General features: G+C 35.1%; 1 protein-coding gene across 1 annotated transcript in view; it reads right to left on the bottom strand.

Annotated features, from left to right (window-relative positions):
- Window positions 1-9,069: 9,069 nt before the first annotated feature.
- The window catches only part of GFRAL (GDNF family receptor alpha like), a gene marked incomplete at both ends in the record, with an annotated part of 59,421 nt that continues 47,866 nt past the window's right edge, over window positions 9,070-20,624 (bottom strand). Inside the window, 5 exon segments of the mRNA XM_082663499.1 lie at window positions 9,070-9,123; window positions 9,125-9,143; window positions 11,619-11,688; window position 11,771; window positions 11,773-11,870. Of these exon segments, the coding sequence (XP_082519625.1) occupies window positions 9,070-9,123; window positions 9,125-9,143; window positions 11,619-11,688; window position 11,771; window positions 11,773-11,870 (242 nt within the window).

Genomic DNA, 20,624 nt, shown 5'->3' with positions numbered 1-20,624 from the left:
AATTTATGTATTTGATAAGAACTTCTAGAAGCCCTGGTCTACATAGCTTTAAGTTAAAGTTCTATGTCTTGTTTTCTAGAAGTATCATTTAGGCAAATAAAGTATGTCTTTAAATTTCTTTGTGACCCTCAAAGTACCTAAAACAGTGACCACAAACTGCTGTTGTGAAGTTCTTTATTTATATGATGTTATAATATTTTTATCTGTATGTTGGCCTTTTTCAGGAATACTGGCCTTATTCTGGACAATAACCTGTATTAGAGGTTTTCAAATCTGCAGTTCTTTGTAGAATCATGTCAAGGTGAACCAATAGCAAGTACTTAGGATGGAATTAATAACAGTTTTATTGATACAAGGTGCTTGGCACCAGCTGTCAAACACGGACTGGAGTCCTTAGCTATTCTTCACTCTGAATTCATAAAGAATAGTGTCCCTATAGGACAATTTTAATTGGAAGCATATTTTTCCCCCATAAGGCAAACTCGGGGTCACAAGAGGTAACCTGAAAGATTGCTCCACCATATGTTATCCCCAGAAAATATATTCCCCCAAATATCATGATACACAAGGGGCAAAGATTACATAAGTCTTAAGATAAACTTCCCATCAAGTCAGTTTACCATAAATTGAATGGTTGGGTTTCAAATGAAGGCAAGATGCAATTTAGACTCTGGTATACATTAGGAAAATGAAAATTATGTTATCCACCAGCTTGAGTGCCTGTTTCTTTCATGCTAAACTTCCTAGTATGTATGCTTCAAGATATTCAAGGATGAACATAATGTATGGTTATAGATTCTGGAAACCAGAAAATGTAAGGCTTTTTATTATAGTAAAGTTAAATTTATAGTACTTCTTATTTTCATAGACTTTAAAAGAAGTCTATTATAACATAATTTCAGTTCTCATAAGAAGAAATGGAAGAAATTTTAACAAAGATATTTTCTACATTAATGTTTACTCATAAGTACCTGCGAAATTATTTTTGAATGTTGTTGTGTAATCTATTAAGTACTAAATAGAATTCTTTTTAAATTTCATGAGGAAATTTAAAAAAAATTGTAAGCCTTCAAAAATGGTCAGCTTCAAGATATAAGTTTTCAATTCTGATAAAAAAATATTTCCATATCCCTGCCTGGTCATGAATAGTTATCTACAAGACTCCAAATGCCTGCCTTCTATTATATAGTATAAATTAATCATAATATATCTTAGTCAGTTTGGGCTGCTGCAACAAAGTACCATAGACTGGCTGACGTATAAAGAATAAAAATTTGTTTCTCACAGCTCTGGACGTTGGGATTGTGAGATGTGAGTGCTGGCATGTTTGGATTCTGGTAAGAACCCTCTTCCAGGTTGCAACCTGCTGGCTTCTTGCCTTGTCTTCCCATGGGGAAAAGAAAGCTAGGGATCTCTTGGGGTCTCTTTTATAAGGGCACTAAACCCACTCATGAGGACTCCACCCTCATGACCTAAATGACCTCCCAAAGGCTCCACCTCCAAATACCATCACACTGGAGTTTAGGATTCCAGTATATGTGTTTGGGGGAGATACAACCATTCCATTGAGATTCAACCATTCTGTTGATAGTAAACTTGAAATGAATACATCTGCATGTTGCTTTCCTGTCAAATTCAGGATACCAAGTAATGAGAGTGCAAAGGGATGTGTTGCCAAAATGTTTAATGCTGCCTCAATTGATATTAATTATTATTTAGTCTAAGTCACCCCTACTTGACTTTCAGCCCTTAGCTGTCACGTCCAGGTCCACCACAAGAACTGGTATAAAATAGTGTCTAAAGTTAGATTTAGGTTTAGGGTTAGGGTTAGAAGAATGCCTGTCTTAGAAAAATGCCAGGTTCCGAAGAATTATTTAAATAAATGCTACCTATTTTGATAGACTGTATTGTTACCCCCAAATATTCCCTGGGCCTCTCTGGAGGAAGATTATACTTCACTGATTCAGGCAGCCATATGACTTGTTTTGGCCAATGAAATGTGAGTGGAAATGTCAGGTATTATCCTTGATGGAACGTTTAAGACCCAACACGTACTTTGTTACAATCTCTAATTTACCTCTGGTAATAGTCTGGAGAAAAACTGCTTTGTCAGCCTGGACCTCCCCATTATGGCATCAGAGCTTCCCTGTATTGAGCTTTCTTATTGTAATCCATTGACATTTCATGATTGCTTGTTACTGTAGGATAACCCAGCCTATCCTGTTTGCTACACTTATTACTAGGAGTATTATCATAAATAAAGTAGATAATGAAGGCAAATTCAAATATATATTAGAAAATAAAAATATCATAAAAGTTTGTATAACCAGGGGTACTTTAAACGTAAATCAGTTCCTAAGGGGAATCAAACTACTTCTAGTTCAGAAATCTTAACTATGCCCTTGTGGACTTTAACAAAAATATTTTACATTTGACCAGCAAATTAAATCCAATGTGGGGAAATTGATTTAGGGGCTTCTCTGATTGACCTGTGGTGATGATAATTCCAGTGATCTACAAAACTATAACCTCCAAAGGCCTAATTTGAATAGACCTGCAAGCATTGTCTCATAGGTGGTTTTATATTCGGGGCTCTCCCCTGTAATAGGCACCCTCTTGTCTTCTGCCTGCAACAGAGCAGAGATAATTCAGAAAATGGACAAAGAGGGAAACAGGACCAATTTGTCAAATTCTCTGGCACCTTGTTCTCTTTTTTTTCCCTTTTTCTCTTCTCATTTCCTCACATCACCTCATTTCTTTTCCTCTCATTTCCCTTGTCTTTATTTCCTCTCTAATAACTTTCGTTTTTAGTTGAAACATTGTATGTCTGTGATAGAAACATAATGGAAAATCTTAAGCCATCACATTTTTTTTTCATTTTCCTTGAATCATGATCCTCTACAGCTCCAAAACCAGTAAAGCAACAAAGTATCCATTACTCCTGAAAAAGACTGTGTACAGTCTTAGAACAAAGGAGTCATTGTTCAGTTGGAGCTTAAAATCTAGCCTTTTCAAGTACTTAAAGGAACAATGGCGTTGAAAGCCAGGCTTTGTGAAGAGAGTAGCGTTTTCTAAGTTCTATTGATAAAACTGTCCTTGTATATATCATGATCCAACTCCGGTAAACTTGAGTCATAAAGTTGCACTAAAAGATATAACATAAAAAATATGGAGGACATAGGGCAAGAAAAGGCCACTTTAGATGGTGACTTTGGAGAGATGGAGGAGAGAGAAAGGCATAGGCTGAGAGTTTAAGCTTTGGCATCCTGCCCCAACTCCTTCCTAACCACCAATCCCCCCCTTACCCCGTCACCATCCCATCCCATCCATGGGGGATCTCACTGGGTGTTAGGGACCAGGGCAGAAATGAGGAACAATGCTTACACCCATATAAGTTTGGGGAAAATCCCAGCATAAGAGGCCTTACTTCTTTCCTCTCAGCAAAGTTGTACGTTAATTATATTGCCAAATCTGCGTGGCACTGGAACTCTAGTAGGACAGGAGCCATGACTGAAGGAAAGATTTGAAATTAGCTTCAACAAAATAGTGCATAATATAGCCATGTGCAAAGAAAGTAGATGGCCCTTTTGCTCCTCAGAGTAATGCAAGAATGCAGAGACCCTCTCTAGGGAGCCAGAAGAGGCCCAACCTAAGAGGAAGAAAGCTGCCATATATGGGAGCCTCAAAACTGAAAGCCTTGACAAGGAACCACGGTACCCAAAGTAGAAGGGTGGACCAGCCATCCTCAGCAGACTCTGCTGTAGTGTGACCAGACACCAGACAGGACAGTCACTCACAGCAGACACCAGCAAAGATACAGAAGGCAGCACGCATATACCTAAGCATAAGCTACATTCATAAATATACCCTCTTGGAGAGGGAGAGGAGAGAAAGATGTGAGATGTCCTCGAACTGGGAATTCAAAGTTAAAATAGCTGATTCATTTTCCAAGAGGGCCGAGTTCAGGTGAATAAGCATTTTGGTTACCTTTCTTGGTAACTTTAAGATATGTTTCTCATCATCAGGGGAATAGAGGCTTCTGAGACCAGACCATGAATAAATAAATGTAAATATCCATTACCATTACATACATGCTATAATATGTTGTAAGTCAATAGTATAATGTTTGGATCCTTTCCAGTTTTTAAAGTTGTTTTGGTTACTCAGACCTCTTTCATATGTTCCTATGTGAGGGCAGTTACCAATTAAAATATTAGAGCTGCCACTATCGTAAATTTAGAGTCTTAATAACAAAGAATATCCCCAAGCAACATACTCTGAACAGCAGAGGATGAGAATGTGGCCTTATAAAATGGTATCCTGACAGATAAGAGGGACTATTTGTCTTCTTCAACCCCTAAAATACTTAGTTTATAATTTTTATTCTTTGTATACTTTTGCCTCCCAGTCACTCAAAGAAGATGAATAAGCTGAAATGCAACTGGCAGAAGCCAACTTCTCTAGGTGTTGCCTGTCCAAACATGGGTTACATGCATTACATCAGACACCCACACTAACAATGTTCCCTTCATGCTTAGTCCATAGGTTTGGTAGTCCCATAACCAAAATCTGGCTATTCTTACCAATTTTCTGAGTATTTATATAAAAATATAAGTTATTTGCTAATAGTTCTCTCTACTTTCTCTTTTTTCCTACTGAATGATTCAAAGACTCAAACATGTATTTTTGGACATGATTGGAAATCAAGATTAATTCTTTTTTTTCCCTAGCTTTATTGAGATATAATTGACATGAAACATTGGGTAAATTTAAGAAGTACACATGTGATGATTTGATACAATTATATATTGAGAAATGATTGCCACACCAGGGTTAATTAACACCTTCGTCACCTCACATAATTACCATTTCTTCTGATCTACTCTCCTAACAACTTTCAAGTATAAAATATAGAATTGTTAACTTCAGTCACCATGCTGTACATTACATGCCTAGAACTTATTCATCTTATAACTGGAAGTTTGTACCCTTTGACCACCATCCCTCCATTTTGTCCAGACTCCAACCCCTGGGAACCACGACACTACCCTCTGTTTCTATGAGTTCAGCTTTTTTTAGATTCCACATATCAGTGAGATCATGCAGAGTTTGTCTTTCTCTGTCTGACTTATTTCACTTAGCATAATGCCCTCAAGTTCCCTCCGTGTTGTTGCCAATGACAGGATTCTCCTTTTCTTATGGCTTAATAATATTCCTGTGTGTGTGTGTGTGTGTGTGTGTGTGTGTGTGTGTGTGTGTGTCTTCTTTATCCATTCATCCATAGATGGACACTTAGGCTGTTTCCATATCTTGGTTACTGTGAATAATGCTGTAATGAACATGGGAGTGTGGATATGTCTTCATGATTCTGGTTTCATATCATTTGGGTATATACCCAGGAGTGGGACTGCTGAATCATATGGTAGATCTATTTTTAATTTTTTAGGAACCTCCATACTCTTCTCCATAGAGGCTGTACCAATTTACGTTCCCACCAACAGTGCAGGAGGGTTCCCTTTTCTCCACACTCTCACCAACACTCACCTCTGTTCTTTTTGATGATGGCCATTCTCAGAAGTGTGAGGTGGTATCACCTTCAATGTCTAATTGTCTTCAGGCTGATGGCTTATGAGATAAGGAATGTACATGTTACTTTATAAGTTATTTCACTTGAAATGCATTTGTGAAAGAGAATGGGATGTGAAATGACTAAAAGCGTGGATCTAAATGTTCTTATGGGCGGTGCCTCTTTGTTAGCTATTTTACAGTATTCTGCAGCTAACTGATTTCTCCTTTCCTGAGGCTGTTTCCCTCCCGTCCTTTATGAAACTTGAAAAAATTAGAGGAAAGAAAGATGGCAGGAGTGGAGGGCGAAAATATGGAAAATGATTAATACCTGTGATGAAAATTTACAGTATTTGTAAGACAGCCAGATGAGTGTGTAAAATGATGTTTTGTTTTCTTTATTACCTAGTTGTACACTTGAAATAAGAACTACCATGATGGGTAGAATACACCTTATAATTTGTACAATGAACCATCCTCGTGAATTTCAATACTTCCGCCAATAATGCTGAGCACTCCCCCTTCTGCTCACTCCTCATCCTCACTCCTACACCCCCCTTTGCCTGCCCCCAGTTCTAACAAGTTTCAATACAAACATGAAATGTTAGACAACATATTCCCATCAACCTTTTCGCTCTTCCAAATACCTCAAAACTGATCTTCAAACATTCGAAGACCTCTACTATTGAGGTATCGGGCATTAACAAATTTTGTTTTCCTATTAAATACCTTTAAATTCTACTGTTTTAGTCCAGTTGCTTATTGTTTGCAGAGAATAATTTTGATAGCATGATCCCAAAAGAATAGGTGTCTCTGAAGCTTGCTCTTAGCAGAACATCTATAACTTCTGAATTTCCTCTTTGTGGAAATTCTGTTTCCCAATGTTTTTCTTCATAGCTTATATCTCACCTTTACCTTCTAAACATGACCCTTCTGTCCTGATGGTACACTTATTTGGCATCAGGGACCCCTGATGTTTTATTTTATTAATATCTGGAAACATTGTCTACTAATACATTGTCTACTAGTACTAATCTGGGAAACATTTATTTAAACTTTCTAGTGCTACTGAGGCAGAGGTTCCCAACACAGATGAGTCCTCTGAAGTGCACCTCTGCTTGGATGGAAGTCCCCACAAAAAACCCAGACAGTAGTGTTTACCTCATCACTCACCGGATCCTGTAACTTGACAGTCAGTAGCACAGCCTTCAAGTGTTTCCCCTGCCAACGAATGGATGATCTCCATGTTTCTGGAAAAAGATTCACTGGAAGATGAAATGTTCTTGCCTACACAAAGCAACAAATATTGTTTTCTACCAGATGAGTTGTGTTCGTTAATGAATAGAAAAAGAATCCTGAATTGGTAGAACTTGAGCTCCTTGACAGCCTGAGAAACACTGTTTTAGATTTGGGCTCTTTAGTTCCAAAGAGCCCAATGAAAAATAGAACTTAAGTCCAAACTGTTCAGTTTATTTGTTTGAGGTCATGAGAGACATCATTTAATTTACAAAGGAGATAGTCTAGACTTTTGTAGCAGAAACTGTTGACTATCTACCCAAGATTCCTCTCCTGTTTATCCTTGCTAAGTAGAGCTCTGAGTTTACTTGGAAATTCACCCTTTCTTCAGGTGATTCAGGGATTAGAGTATCAATTATGGCAATTTGAATTCCTATATTTCCATGTCTTCTTATAAAGTCTGACTTATGCCAGTCATTCATTGACTATGAAAGGGTGGAAAAGAAAAATTTGAGTCCTGGGAGGTATCACTGAACTGCTAAGTCAACCAACCCTTGAGATGTTCTGCTTTGGACTTCTTGATATACGAAATACTGTGTGTTCCTTTTCATTTAAGACATTTTATTACAGGTAAAAGCATCTAATTACTAGACATGTAATCTAGGTTGCTATAGATGGTACTACAGAGAGGAATATTTAAAACAGGTATTTCCTGGTTGTTTATGTACAAAAATGACACAATTACAGCTGGGATAAGTGATTGACAGTAGAGTTTAGGAATTAAGATAAAAGATTCTAAAATCTGCTATATCTGTGCTCAATTACTAATTTTTATATTGACTAGTGTGAGACTTTGAGAAATTGCTTAATCTCTTTAACTATTAGTTATTACTTCACACTCCATCCCCCCCTTTTCTGCTCAACACAAACATATTTCTAAAAGCAACTTGACTTTGTTCCTCTGTTTTCTAGGGAACAGTTCTTTTCCTAGGCATTAGCAAGCCTGCAATAAATGGCAGTGACTTGGAAATGGAAAGACCTACATTCTCTTCATATAACTAAGAGAATTAGCAGCCACTGGAATATGGAGAGCTCCTTGAGGGAGCTTTGTGATTCACCAAGTTATTCTTCCCTGTTTGAAAATATAAAGGATGGCTTTTCCATTACTACAAGTAAACATAGCCAAATTTTAACTTTAAATTTGATTTAATGTAGACAATTTGATCTGAAGTATAGTGAAGAGCAATAGATCTGATACCAACAGGTAGAAAATGTTTGACCTTTAATTGTAAATATATCACTAAATATATGTTCCTGTTCTTGAATATTTGAGTCTCTGTGTCACTACAGATAAAACTAACTCGTGTATGTTCTTAGAAATGGGTATAATGTGATTGCAGAGAGTTAAAAAGCACATATGTATCAACAACTTAACAAACATCTTTTCCACAATTTTCTATTCACATTTATATTCTGATGTCAAATCAGGCCAAAAGTAACATTATAGTAACAATATAGAAAGTAACAATTATCATGTTACTTTATCATTGCAGAAGTTCATAATAATTAGCATAGGAAAAAATTAAATTTACAAATGAAATATATCATTGAAATGCACATGGATTTTTTGGCCAGTGTAGTTGCTTTACATCTTTATGAACATGACATAAAAATATCAAGTTAACAAAGTACAGTTCAATAGTATTCAAATTACAAAAATCCAAAGATATCACTTCCGATTTTTAAGACTAATCATCTAATCAAATATATTTAGAAACTTAAAGTTAATGCTAATTATGTAGTTGATGACTTGGAAATGGATATACAAATGACACATACACTGGTTATTTTATTAGCAGTTTCCTTTTGGCAAGTTAATAGGTATTTATAAAACTGACCAGAAAATACTCTGCTAACTATAAAATTATATTAGGATACAACAAATTATTCTTATATGGACTCAAATTTATTATGAAACAAACTACGCAGAGTGTAGCTTAGAATAACACTATTTTTTGCCTTCAAGGGTAATTTTGTAATTCTATACTAGTGTCCAAAGATACCACTGTAAATTTATACTTGAATTTTTTCCTAAGAAAAAACAAATCTAACATCATTCCAATTATTATACCTTACATGAACATACTTAATGATCCAGTACCATTAAATCCATCCTAACATTTTCTTTGTTGACAATGGATAGGATATTCTGTTGACTGGCTACAAAGACTTGCTTTAAAGAAAGTGATTGTTAATTATTCGTGACTCTCAATGAATCATGAGTCCTCCAGGTATTTGGATTGGTGAAGGGTCTCTTGTTTTGACTTGATATTCTGAAGGTTCTATATAAAAGTAAAAGTAAAAGTTAACAGTATGCTATTTTAAGGATTTTAAAAATGTGTCTGTGCTTATTTTTTGGTTGGATTCTATGCCTGGAGGGGAAGATAATTAAGTTTTTGAATGCAAAGTTTCAAAAGTAGAATATTCTATGGTCTTTCTAAGTATCATGCCCTTAACTATGATCTCCAAGTAACCATTTTCGAAAAGAAAAATAGTCTTTTGTCTCAAATATTTAAACTTTAATCATTGTTTTCGCTGCAAATTTCTTTGAAGATTTAGGGCTGTTTTAATTTAGCATAACATGGAGCAAATGCAAAATCCTTCATCTTTACTGGATTAGATTTGCCCACCAGGTGAGTGGTTCACATGGTTCACATGAAGATTTGCTTCATATGGATTAGACTTGCCCACCAGGTGAGTGGCAAGCAGCCTGCTTTATGAAGAAGGTATTATTGATCTTCAATGTGAAGTAACACAGGTTTTGTTGTTACTGATGCTTCTGTTTCGTTTTGTTCCTTCTTTCCATGATGGCTTTTACTTTTGTCATTTCTTAACCCTGGGTCTGGATCTTTCAGATTACATGTAAGGATCAAATATAAATTGTGTGGAAAATAATTGATAACTAAATGTAATATAATAATAATGGTATAATATAATTATAATATATTACAATGTGATATTATAACTAATAAAAATATTATAATATATAATATGAATGATTTGCTTTTAAATACATATTAGAGTCAATTCAAGATTTTTGCCTATAACACTCCTATTGTCATCCAGTAAAGAAATATATCTTTCTCTGCGGGCAAGAAAGGTTAAATAACAGCTGATATATAGGAAATTTTGAGTAGCCATATAGGCCTCATCTACCTGGGGCACAACAGTAATCTGTAATAAAACCAAGGTGGCAGATGTGAAGTTTATACATTAAGTGAGTGACTAAAAAATAAAGATTGAAAACCTTTAAGATTTTTGCTAAGCTAGAAAGTTTTTGGTGCTTCTCTCAAACAATACCTCTGTGATGGAATATCTAGGCAGGCCCAGTAACTGAACCATGCTCACAAATATTTTAAACCAAATAAAGGAAAGTTTAATAAATTCCAAATGCTATTTTTCCCCCTTGAAACTGACTCTTATTTGTTGGCCTTTAAACTATATCTTGGAACTCAAAGAATATCTTTTCGTACAAATACAACTTTTAAGGCCTTGGAGAGAAGCAGTGTGTTTGGTATTGATATTGGTCAGCATTAAGTTAAACAGTTAGAGGAGCTGGGTCCAACAAGGGAATATGTTTAGCTGGGATTACTTTTAAAAATAAGTAAGTTTGAATGTCTGTAGACAGAGCACACCCTCATCACGTGCCCAACTCCTTGGTACCACCATACACCGTCCCCACTAAATCTTGCACTTGATCTGTCTGGTCATCAAAGCCTTGGAGTCTGAGGAACCATATGTGTACAAGCATCATCAAGTTTACTGATGATGAGTAAGTAAGTTTACTTACTCTTCTTCTCTGAGCGTCATGAGATCAGAGAAATGTCCACCACCTCTGCTGCCCTCAGGCCTAATCTTACTGATAAGTATATTTTATGTGTATGTATATAATATATATGTATATATACACTTAATATATATATTTCTTCATTAACATTTATGATACTCAAATTATACCTCTGTGATGGAATATTTGTATTCCATTTTGTATACAAAAATGTATACATTTGTATCATGAATAAGCAAGTGAACAGCATTGATATTTAAATATGAGGGGCTTTTTTAAATTAAAACTAAGCAACTGAACACCACTTTATATCTATTTGTAAGTGTTATATAAGTAGAAATATTTTAAACCCTAGACATGTAGGAATCTAGAAGTTGATATATCTCTAACCTGAGGTCTCACATTCACAATGAAGGCAGCCAAGGAAACAGAAGATTTGGAAAGAGTGAATTAACATCAGGCAATAGTAATACGTCTTTCTAAGGATACCCAGTGAGGCCTCATTACATGTCTCATTTAATAACTACATGGTAAAATATGAATAAAGCTCATTAGCATATAAGAAATTAGAGTGAAGAGTAAATTTTCAGTTAAGTATAAAGTGTATGAAGTACACAGCAGGTCCATTATATGAGCTGATTAATCCTGCAAGTGATCTGATTAAGGAATGCAGCAAAGTTCAATCTGGATTTTGTAGGAAAACCGGGAGAATGATTGGGAGCCATTTCATTGGGAGAACAATGCATATGTGCTTATAAAATGCAACATGAAAGAATCCCTGTGATCACATTTACCTTACATATGAAGACAGAGTAAAGTTTTCATGTACTCATCCCACATTAAGAATGGTTTCCTAAGTCTTAATGGAGAAGCTTTCCTTCTCGGCCCTGGTAAGCTCTGCCATTGTGAAATGTGCTTTCACAGGGCTGGCCCCTTTCTAGCCCTTCCCTTCTGACTTGCATCCAGTTACCTCAGTTTGACCATCACCAAGAGAAGAATTCCACAGGTGACTGCCATGCACATGACAGCATAGATGACTTCTAGAAACAAAAGATTTTTTTTAATTACTGGATTTTTAGAGAGAATAAATACTAAAAATATTTTAGAGGATGGATTTTTCACTGACCATTGAAGGGGGAATGAAATCCGCTGAGAGTTATTTCCTTTGCATGTTTTCCTTTATGCAATGCAATGCCTTTGACATTATGCAGTGTCAGATAATCTGAAAGAAAATAATGAAAATGAGATAAAAGTATTTAAAAGTCATGCATTATCTTTATCCTGTGGGTTGTAATTTGCTTTGTATTATAAGGCAACAATTTTTATTTCTATGATATTATCTTAATAAAATATGATAGATTTGGGTGAAACGGGGAGTACTTTTATTCAATTTTAACAGCTTTTTTTTCACCCTTTAATCAAATAATTTCATAATAGAAGTTGTGTGGTTGTTTTTCTTTTTTTTTTTTTTTCCCCAAACCATGACTAGGAAAATGATTACATTTTATAAGACAGCTCATAGTACCTTATACATAGACTAGGAAAAAAAAAACACAGTAATTTAAGGCTACCCATTGTGATACAGAAAAAGAGTCCTTCTTTACAAGAGTGATTGTTTGAATGTGCTTTTAACAATATCTCATTTCCCTAAGACCCACAGTATTTATGAATTCTTAAAGTACGTAAGGGAGACTCCCTAAACAAATCACACTGTTTGCCTCTCTACCTAGACACTTCAATATCCGGTTTTGTTATTTCCCCTATTCTGTCTCCCTTTTTCAGCCCCTTCACTTTCTATTGCTTTTACCTATTTTTGCCTTACCGAAGGGATCCTCTTGGCCATTCTGTGGCCCTTGTCTTCTCGACCATGTTTTTCTAAACACATTTCCACCCTCACATCACAACTCATAAGACAAGAAGATGTAATCTGTAGACTTAACTGATAGAACTATTTTAGGTGACTTTATTGATAACTTTGAAGTGAAATCATCCCTAGTTTTGATTCAAGTCAACACATATATGAATGTCAAACATACCAATAACACAATAACCAATTTATTTGATGATAATTGGTTCAGGTGGGTTTTGAGACTTAAAAAAAGGGGGTGGGGAACAGACAAAGCCTCCACTTGAGAGAGCCTTTGCTGTCTTTTATAGATGTTTCATGCATTTTGAGACCTGGAAGTCTAAGTCTGAGTGGATAGTTTTTTGTGGAAGTGAGTGTATCAAATAGCAGGGTATTGCATCCAATGACAAGAGTGACAGGAGGCTCTGAACAGGAAAGGAGATGAGAAGGTATATTACCAACAGCTCCATTCAGCCTCTCTCCACCCAGGGCTGATGTTGTCAGAAGCCAGCTCCTTGGAAGTCAAGGTTTGAGATCTGTGCTGAGACTAATTGGTAGAAAGCACAGGAGCCAGACTGTTTCAGATCAGTAATAAAACTCTCAGGGTGGGTCCAGGAGAAGCAGCCCAATACAAGAGCTAGAAAAGTAACTGAGGATTTTGTCACTGAAAACTCATTCTCAAGGAGTCTGACCTCCAACATAGTTAAGACATTTTTAGTTCAAGATTGTTTTAATCCCCAACTCATATATCAGATTATCCTATATTTATAAAAGTCTGACCTTCTTGGGAAGTGAAAAATCAACCTCTTCTGAATGTAAAAACAATAGAGGTAGAGGTTGTGATTATTTTTTCACTTTTGTGGTTATAAAATGATTCTGTTATTCACTAGAAAGTTGGAATGGAAAAATCGAGCTATTTCAAATAATACCATTTTTATAACAGTGGTCCTTTTTGGGGGAAGAATTAATTTCAATCAAATTAAGCATACAGATTTTTAGTGAAGTAAGTGATCATAATCAAATCTTATATTTAAATAAATTGGAATATTAAGAATAAATTATTTTGTTTCTTTTTAAATTTTATGGTATTTTGTGATATTTTAGGCAGATTCATGACCAAAATGTAAATGTATATAATGTACACTGGCTGATTATTCAGTACATCTTGCCTAGTTAGGTATTACAATTCATCTTTGTATAAGAAAAAAGGTATGATTTTGATTAATTAGGCTATCTTTTAGATATATAACTGCCTAAAGTAATTGTTAAACATTCACCTAGCAAGGCATAGAAAGAATTGTCTCATTCACTAAATTTCACTCACATGGAACTCATTAACAAAGTTATAATAGATCAATGACAGAAATGCTAGCTAATGATCCCAGTGAAAATTTTTATGTGACTAGCAGTCACTCCACAATCTTAAATATTGCACCCTAGGAGGATACCAAATATCAGTTAGAGATTAATGTTACAGAAGGTTTCTTGGCTACTGAAGCCCATTGGAGATTCTTTCCCACCTTTTATAAACAGTGAGATTTACTGTGCTTTATAACCACGAAATTAAAGTCGGCAGAGTTAATAATCAACCTCAGTCCCACACCATCTGCTATATTTATAGATAAACACTGTCAGTGACTTGTTTATCTTAACTCCTACCCTAGAGGAATTAAACATTATTATGAACTATATTGTAAAATCCCTGTACAGTTGACAGGAAATCAAGATTAATTTCAACCTTACAGTAAGCACAAATTTATATAGTATTCTCCCCAAATGAGCTTCAGAGATGGGATCATTTCTCCTTTTTCCTTCCAAAAGCCTTGTACAGCATTGGCTGAGAGCTGATGCAGACCAAACCTCTACTTTGCATAATTTATATGAAGTGGTAAATGCATTGTAAAAAATGTGGTAAATCAGATACAAAGTAATGATTTAAAAATAAGTGTCAGAATTCATGAAACAGAAATTAAACTTAGCACAAACTGCAAATCTGTAAACCTTCAATTAAAATTTAAATAAAGCATAATCTAGAAGAGTCTTATTGGAGGAAAAATTTGATGAAAATGAACATTTTCATAGAACAGTTTTTAAAATATATTCTTGTAGCTGTCTTTTTTTAATGGAAGTATAATTGATTTACAATGTTGTGTTAGTTTCAGGTATACAGCAAAGTGATTCAGTTATATATATATATATATATATATATATATATATATATATATACTTTTTCAGATTCTTTTTCATTATAGGTTATTAAAAGATATTAAATATAGTTCCCTGTGCTATACAGTAGGTCCTTGTCGGTTATCTATTTTATATATAGTAGTGTGTATATGTTAATTCCAAAATCCTAATTTACCCCATTAATGCATCTCATGGCATAGTTAAAATTCTATTGTCTACTTTCTAAGTTTAAATAAAAGAGCACCAATACCATGGCAACATCTTAGTGAGAATGAAAATTCAAGGATGATCTTCTTGGTTATCCCAGGGTCAGTTTTATTCATAATTTGGTCAATATTGTCTCATCTGAAGGTATGTAAATTAGAGGTGAGTTTTGAATTGTTTCACCTAATGATCAGGATTGAGATTTCATGTATCATGGACTCTTTTGATCATCAGTGTATGAAAACATCCTGCTGAAGTGGATCTAAGGAGCATTGCTTCTGGGAAGAAGGGAAAACATATCAGCATCTACAAGTTTGAAAAACCAATACTTTAATAATACGATAAATCAAGGTGTAAACACCTAACATGGATATAACATCATTTTTACTAAAATGTATGTAGTAAAAACTAAACCAACTAAATAATATGCTTTCCCTAAACAGTCATAGTATGCATCAATGAGGCATATTCTTTTATTTAGTTCACAAACTTCAAAGAAGATAAAAGCATGTCTTAGGTTTATTTTCTTCCACTGTGGCTAAACACACTGTGGTTGCCAGGGGCTGGGGGGAAGTGGAAACTTAGGAGTTATTAGTCAACAGGTATAAAGTTTCAGTGATGCAAGATGAATGAGTCTAGGAATCTACTGTACACCATAGTGCCTATCATTAGCAATACTGAATTGTATGCTTACAATTTTTCTGAGAAGGTAGATCTTAGGTTAAGTGCTCAAATTATTACTAAATGCAAGTTCGTGTGCCCAACACACAGTGAGCCCAAACAAACTGAAATATCAGAGTTTGGAGCAGAGAAAGGTTTATTGCAGGGCCCAGCAAGGAAAACGGGTGGCTCATACTCAAATTACCCTGAACTCCCTGCAGGGTTCCAGAAAAGCATTTTAAAGGCCAGGGGAGGGGAGGGGTTGCAGAGTATATGATCAGCTCATGCACAATTCTCTGACTGGTTGATATTGAGGTAACTGGGCAATTAACATTATCAATCCTTAGGCATCAGAAGTTTCAGACTACATGCTCATGATCATCAAGTAGTTAATTTCTTCCATTTGGTGGTGGTTTAAGCATCTGAAAAACTCAGGAAATGTGCATCAGATGCTAGGAGCTAAAACAGAGGGTATGGGGGAGGGGTCTGTCCCAGGAAAGCCCCATAGGGTCCTGATCATTTACATTATCACACAAAATAATAATAGAGGATGGCAGGGAATCTTTGGAGGTGATGGATATGCTTATGGTATAGATTGTGGTGATGGTTTCATGGTGTATACTTATCTTCAAACTCATCAAGCTGTAGGCATTAAATATGTACAGCTTTCTGTATATCAAAAACAAAAACAAAAAAAACCCAAAAAGCATATAAATGAATAAGTATACCTTCAAGAATATTTGCCTAGATCTTTTGTCATGAGCCAAAAGCTCAGTGTTAGTAAATGACTGCATTGACAAGCCTGGTAACCACTCTTTTATCTGTGGTTGAATGACAGTGGTGTTCACATGTCTAATGGATTTGCTTGGTGATTATGGTGAGTTTCAACTGCATTACTAAAATATTTCAAATGTTCTATGTTTTTCTTAATAGTTTCTGCAAATAATGAAATAGTCACTGAGATGGCAATTGGAATGCAAATTATACTATTTCTGAAAACTAACACTAGATTTTATCAATATAGTATTATTGTGTTAGAAGGCCATGTTTTAAAGCTTGAAAGTAAGAAAAAAATCTGTCATCTGCAGTTTTGGGCTCATACAAAATAGATCTAAAGATATAGATCAAAAATAGGAATAGAATATTTGTGGTTAGGGTATATATCTGTAAATACGCAAGTGTGTATGTAGGGTAGAATTACAAAATTGGATGGGACTTCTTAGATTATTTTAGTCAAAATTTCAGTGCAGTGCTCCATTCTGCCTCATTCTGGACTGTCATCACCATTCCAGGAATGAGCCGTTTAATACTTTTTGCCCTTCTATTACTATTGAAGGTCAGTTCTAATTAAAATAGGAAGTAGCGTTCTAGGCTGTTCTTTTATCAACTTAAGATGATAAATCTACTTTCCTTTGTTGGTATCACTGCCTAGCTCTCTGGCTGCTACATGTATAAGTGTGTTTGTAGGGAGAGAGATAGATAGATAGAGAGAGAGAGGTCTCACTGTCACTAGACCACACAGAGCAATGCTTTCCAAACATTAATATGAATCTTCTGTTTATCTTAAAATGCCAATTTTGATTCAGTAGGTCTGGGATAATGCAGAGATTCTGAATCTCTTAAAGCTTCCTAGGTGATGATGATGATGCTGGAAGAATATATATATTCATATATATGTACACAGAATGGCAGAGAGAGATGCATGTACGTACTCATGTAACATACAAAATGCTTTACTTCCATGTATATGGTGCTTCATACTTTACAAGGCACTTTGACAAACACTGTTTAAATTTTATAACAACTAGCCACATAGGAATTATTAGCTCAACTTAAAGAAACTCAGACTCAGAATAGCTGTCTTGTCCAAGATCACAGAGTTGATAAATAGTGAAGACGTAATTTGTAGCAAAATTTTCTACCAAATATATATTTTAAAAAAATGTCGTGGAGACCACAAAAGCATGTAAAACATTTTCAGGTTTTTCTAATGTGGCAGCCATATGGATTAGGAAATAGATTTGAAAAATAATAGGGACCAGTTGAATTTGATAGTGTTGTACAATAAGAAGCATTTAGTAGTATTATCTGATCACAAATCTCCATGATTATATATATAATATACATATATATAATTTTCTGTTGATGAAAATCACAATAGAATACATAAAATCTAATAACTAAAGCATCTGAAATGCCTCACGTATACCTGTAGGATTTTTCAACTTGCACACACCTCTGAAATATGTTCATCATTTTCAATTTCAGATCAAATAAATCAACCACTTTAACTTTGACATTTAACAGAAATATTTTAAAAAATGAATGCCGCAATTTTCAAGGTGATATCTTAGACTATGATATCAATATGAGTATTTTCCGTTTTTACAGACGTAGAGTTAGGACCATATGTAAAGCTTTCCAGAGTATTCACCAGGCAAAGGGCATACAAAAAATAATACACAAAACAGCAGTGTAACTATTTTTTGTTGTTGCTGTAATGTATGTCTACATCAATATAACCTGAGTATCAGATGAAAAATATAAAGTAATCCCATGGTTTAAATCTGCCTATATCTGGAATGAGTTCAATAGACAAAAATGTGTTCCCAAAATTGAACAGTAATTTTTACTGTGAATTACATTCTAGGAGATCTTGAATTTTTACCTTGAATTATATAGGAAGTCTTGTAATAAGACAAATGTAAGCTAAGAATGGGAATAATCTACACTATATTTTATTAATTTTAAAAGTTTATGTTTTCATGTCTGGAGGTTTTTAACGTACAGAATTTTTTTAATGAAAAAGTATACGTGACAATACTATTAATTGTCCAGATAGCTTTCTGATGTCTTTGGAACTGAATGATTCACTAGTGTCTACCCTTTTGGAAATGTACAAGACTTTACCTGGCAGGTGTACACAATTGTTTCAAACACTGATGGAAAACACCAAGAAAAAGAGAGTTAGGGAAAAAAATAAAGGGTAGAGATACATTTTTGGAGAGTCTTCATAGTCATTTGGAATGATGAGGTGATTCAGAAAATTTTGTAAGTTACTGAGTTTTAAAATGAGAAAAATGGTATACAATTGTAGTATTTTTTCAACGCACATACATTTGCGAAACTTCAGCAAAAAGTTGAATATCAAAGTATGAGATGTACTATTAATTCTTCTTAGACAGTAACCTTCATGAGAATAGACATCATATCCATCTAATTTATAGTATAACATGGATGACACAATGCCATGCCCATGCAATTATCTGATGGCCGAAAAGTGTGTATGAGCAAGTTTCATGTCTGAAATAACACATCTGTCCCTGTGCAGTGACATACATTTTGAAATATATATCTATATCATGTTTAGTTCTTTCTCATCTTTAACTGACATTAGCCAAGGTTCTTCACATTAATCACATATTATCACCACTTCTTAAAATGTAAATTCAGTGTACCAACTGCCATGCATATTGTTGCCCAATCAAAAAAAATCTGTTAAGAAACTATTTCACCTGGTGATTAATTCTAGCAGTCAAGTTTGTTCATTGATGGGCTAGGAGTAAGCATCTTGGTCATCGGATGAGGAGAATTTTGAGAATTTCTCTGAGCGTCAGTTTTCTCATTTGTAAAATGAGACTAGTAATACCTATGTTTGCAAGATTTTTGAGAGTGAAAAATAATATTAAAATAACAGAGTTCTTGGGAACTTCCATGAGAAGAAGTATGCACAGGTGGGGATGAAGGGAAGGGAAACAGGGATAAGAGAAGGGATTCCTTTTATGGTTCTTTATCTCCTTCCCTTTTCCCTTCCTTCCTTTCTCCCTTGTCCCCTTTCCTTAGAAAGATTTCCTGAGGCCAAATGACTGAAGTAAAACCTGTCATTTTCTATTTCAGAAACCTGATTCCAGGTAGACATAGTAAAGTCCAGGTTTGTTAGAAGAGGCAGTTTTCTAAGCTGTTCCATGAAACACTAGTTCTGCAGAATACTTTTATGTGTTAGAAAAATCAAAGAGCCCATAAGTAGACAACTTTGTAAAATTCTAGGTAAGACAAAATAAACTATGTGCTTTTTTGCTGCAAGTATATACTATACTAGTGGGACACACTTTACCTACATTTATTTTCTCCATGGGTTATATCTTGGAATCCATTTAAAAATCTTGCAAAACAGGGGCATATGTGACTTAGAGGCAAATATTTATGTATTTGGATGGGCATAAATATTTATTAAGGATTCTTATTTGTACTTAGTCAATGGAAATTCAGAGAACACCATACGAACAATATTTTGTGCCCATCAATGTAGGCTCTAATTTATAATCCTGCCCTCTATTAAGCACTCATATTCACAAGCACCTGACACCATAATTTCTCTTGTTCTCTACTCCCGGGAGTCAAGAAAAATTTTCACCCTGTGGTTTGAGAGATGTCTGACCTCCCAAACACTACTCTTATTGCCTCTTGGAGTGGTTGGCGTGATGCAACATTAATTCCAGGTTTGCTGCTAGTTAATCTATTATTCTTCAATTTCTCAACGTGTCCTCATGGGATATGGAGAATTTAGAATCTGCCCTCTACTTTGGAGAGCCATTCCAGCAGAGCTAAGAGTTCATGGATCACTTATACCTAATCACCTATAAATGTCCACAGGATCATAGAACAGAAACCAGCATATTTGGACCCAAGTAAAGATTTTCCAGTTGAGTAATTATTTCCTACTTCAAAGCTAGCGCCATGACAATCAACATGGGATACATTCGTGGGATGGTACATGACCCTGTTCTCATGAAGTTCTCAATGGAATTTTGCGTAAGGTGAATACTGTGATTCAAGCGCAGTGGGAATTGATGAGGGACACCTAGGGAAAAGGTACACATTTGATGAATGGTGGGAAATAAGGTTGATTTACATTTTGGGTGTCCTTGAAAATTGGATGAAGGCATTCAGATGTGGGAGAGATGAAAGCAGGGGCAGTGGAGAGCACACAGAAATAACAAGATCAAGTCAAAGTTCGAGAATTAGTCTATCCATGATGGGGAGATCTAATAAGGAAGATACAGCAGCAGTTTAAGCATG

This window comes from Grampus griseus (assembly GCF_964374135.1).
Source record: "Grampus griseus genome assembly, chromosome: 10".
Taxonomy (NCBI): Eukaryota; Metazoa; Chordata; class Mammalia; order Artiodactyla; family Delphinidae; genus Grampus; species Grampus griseus.
This window is presented reverse-complemented; position numbering and strand designations above follow the sequence as displayed.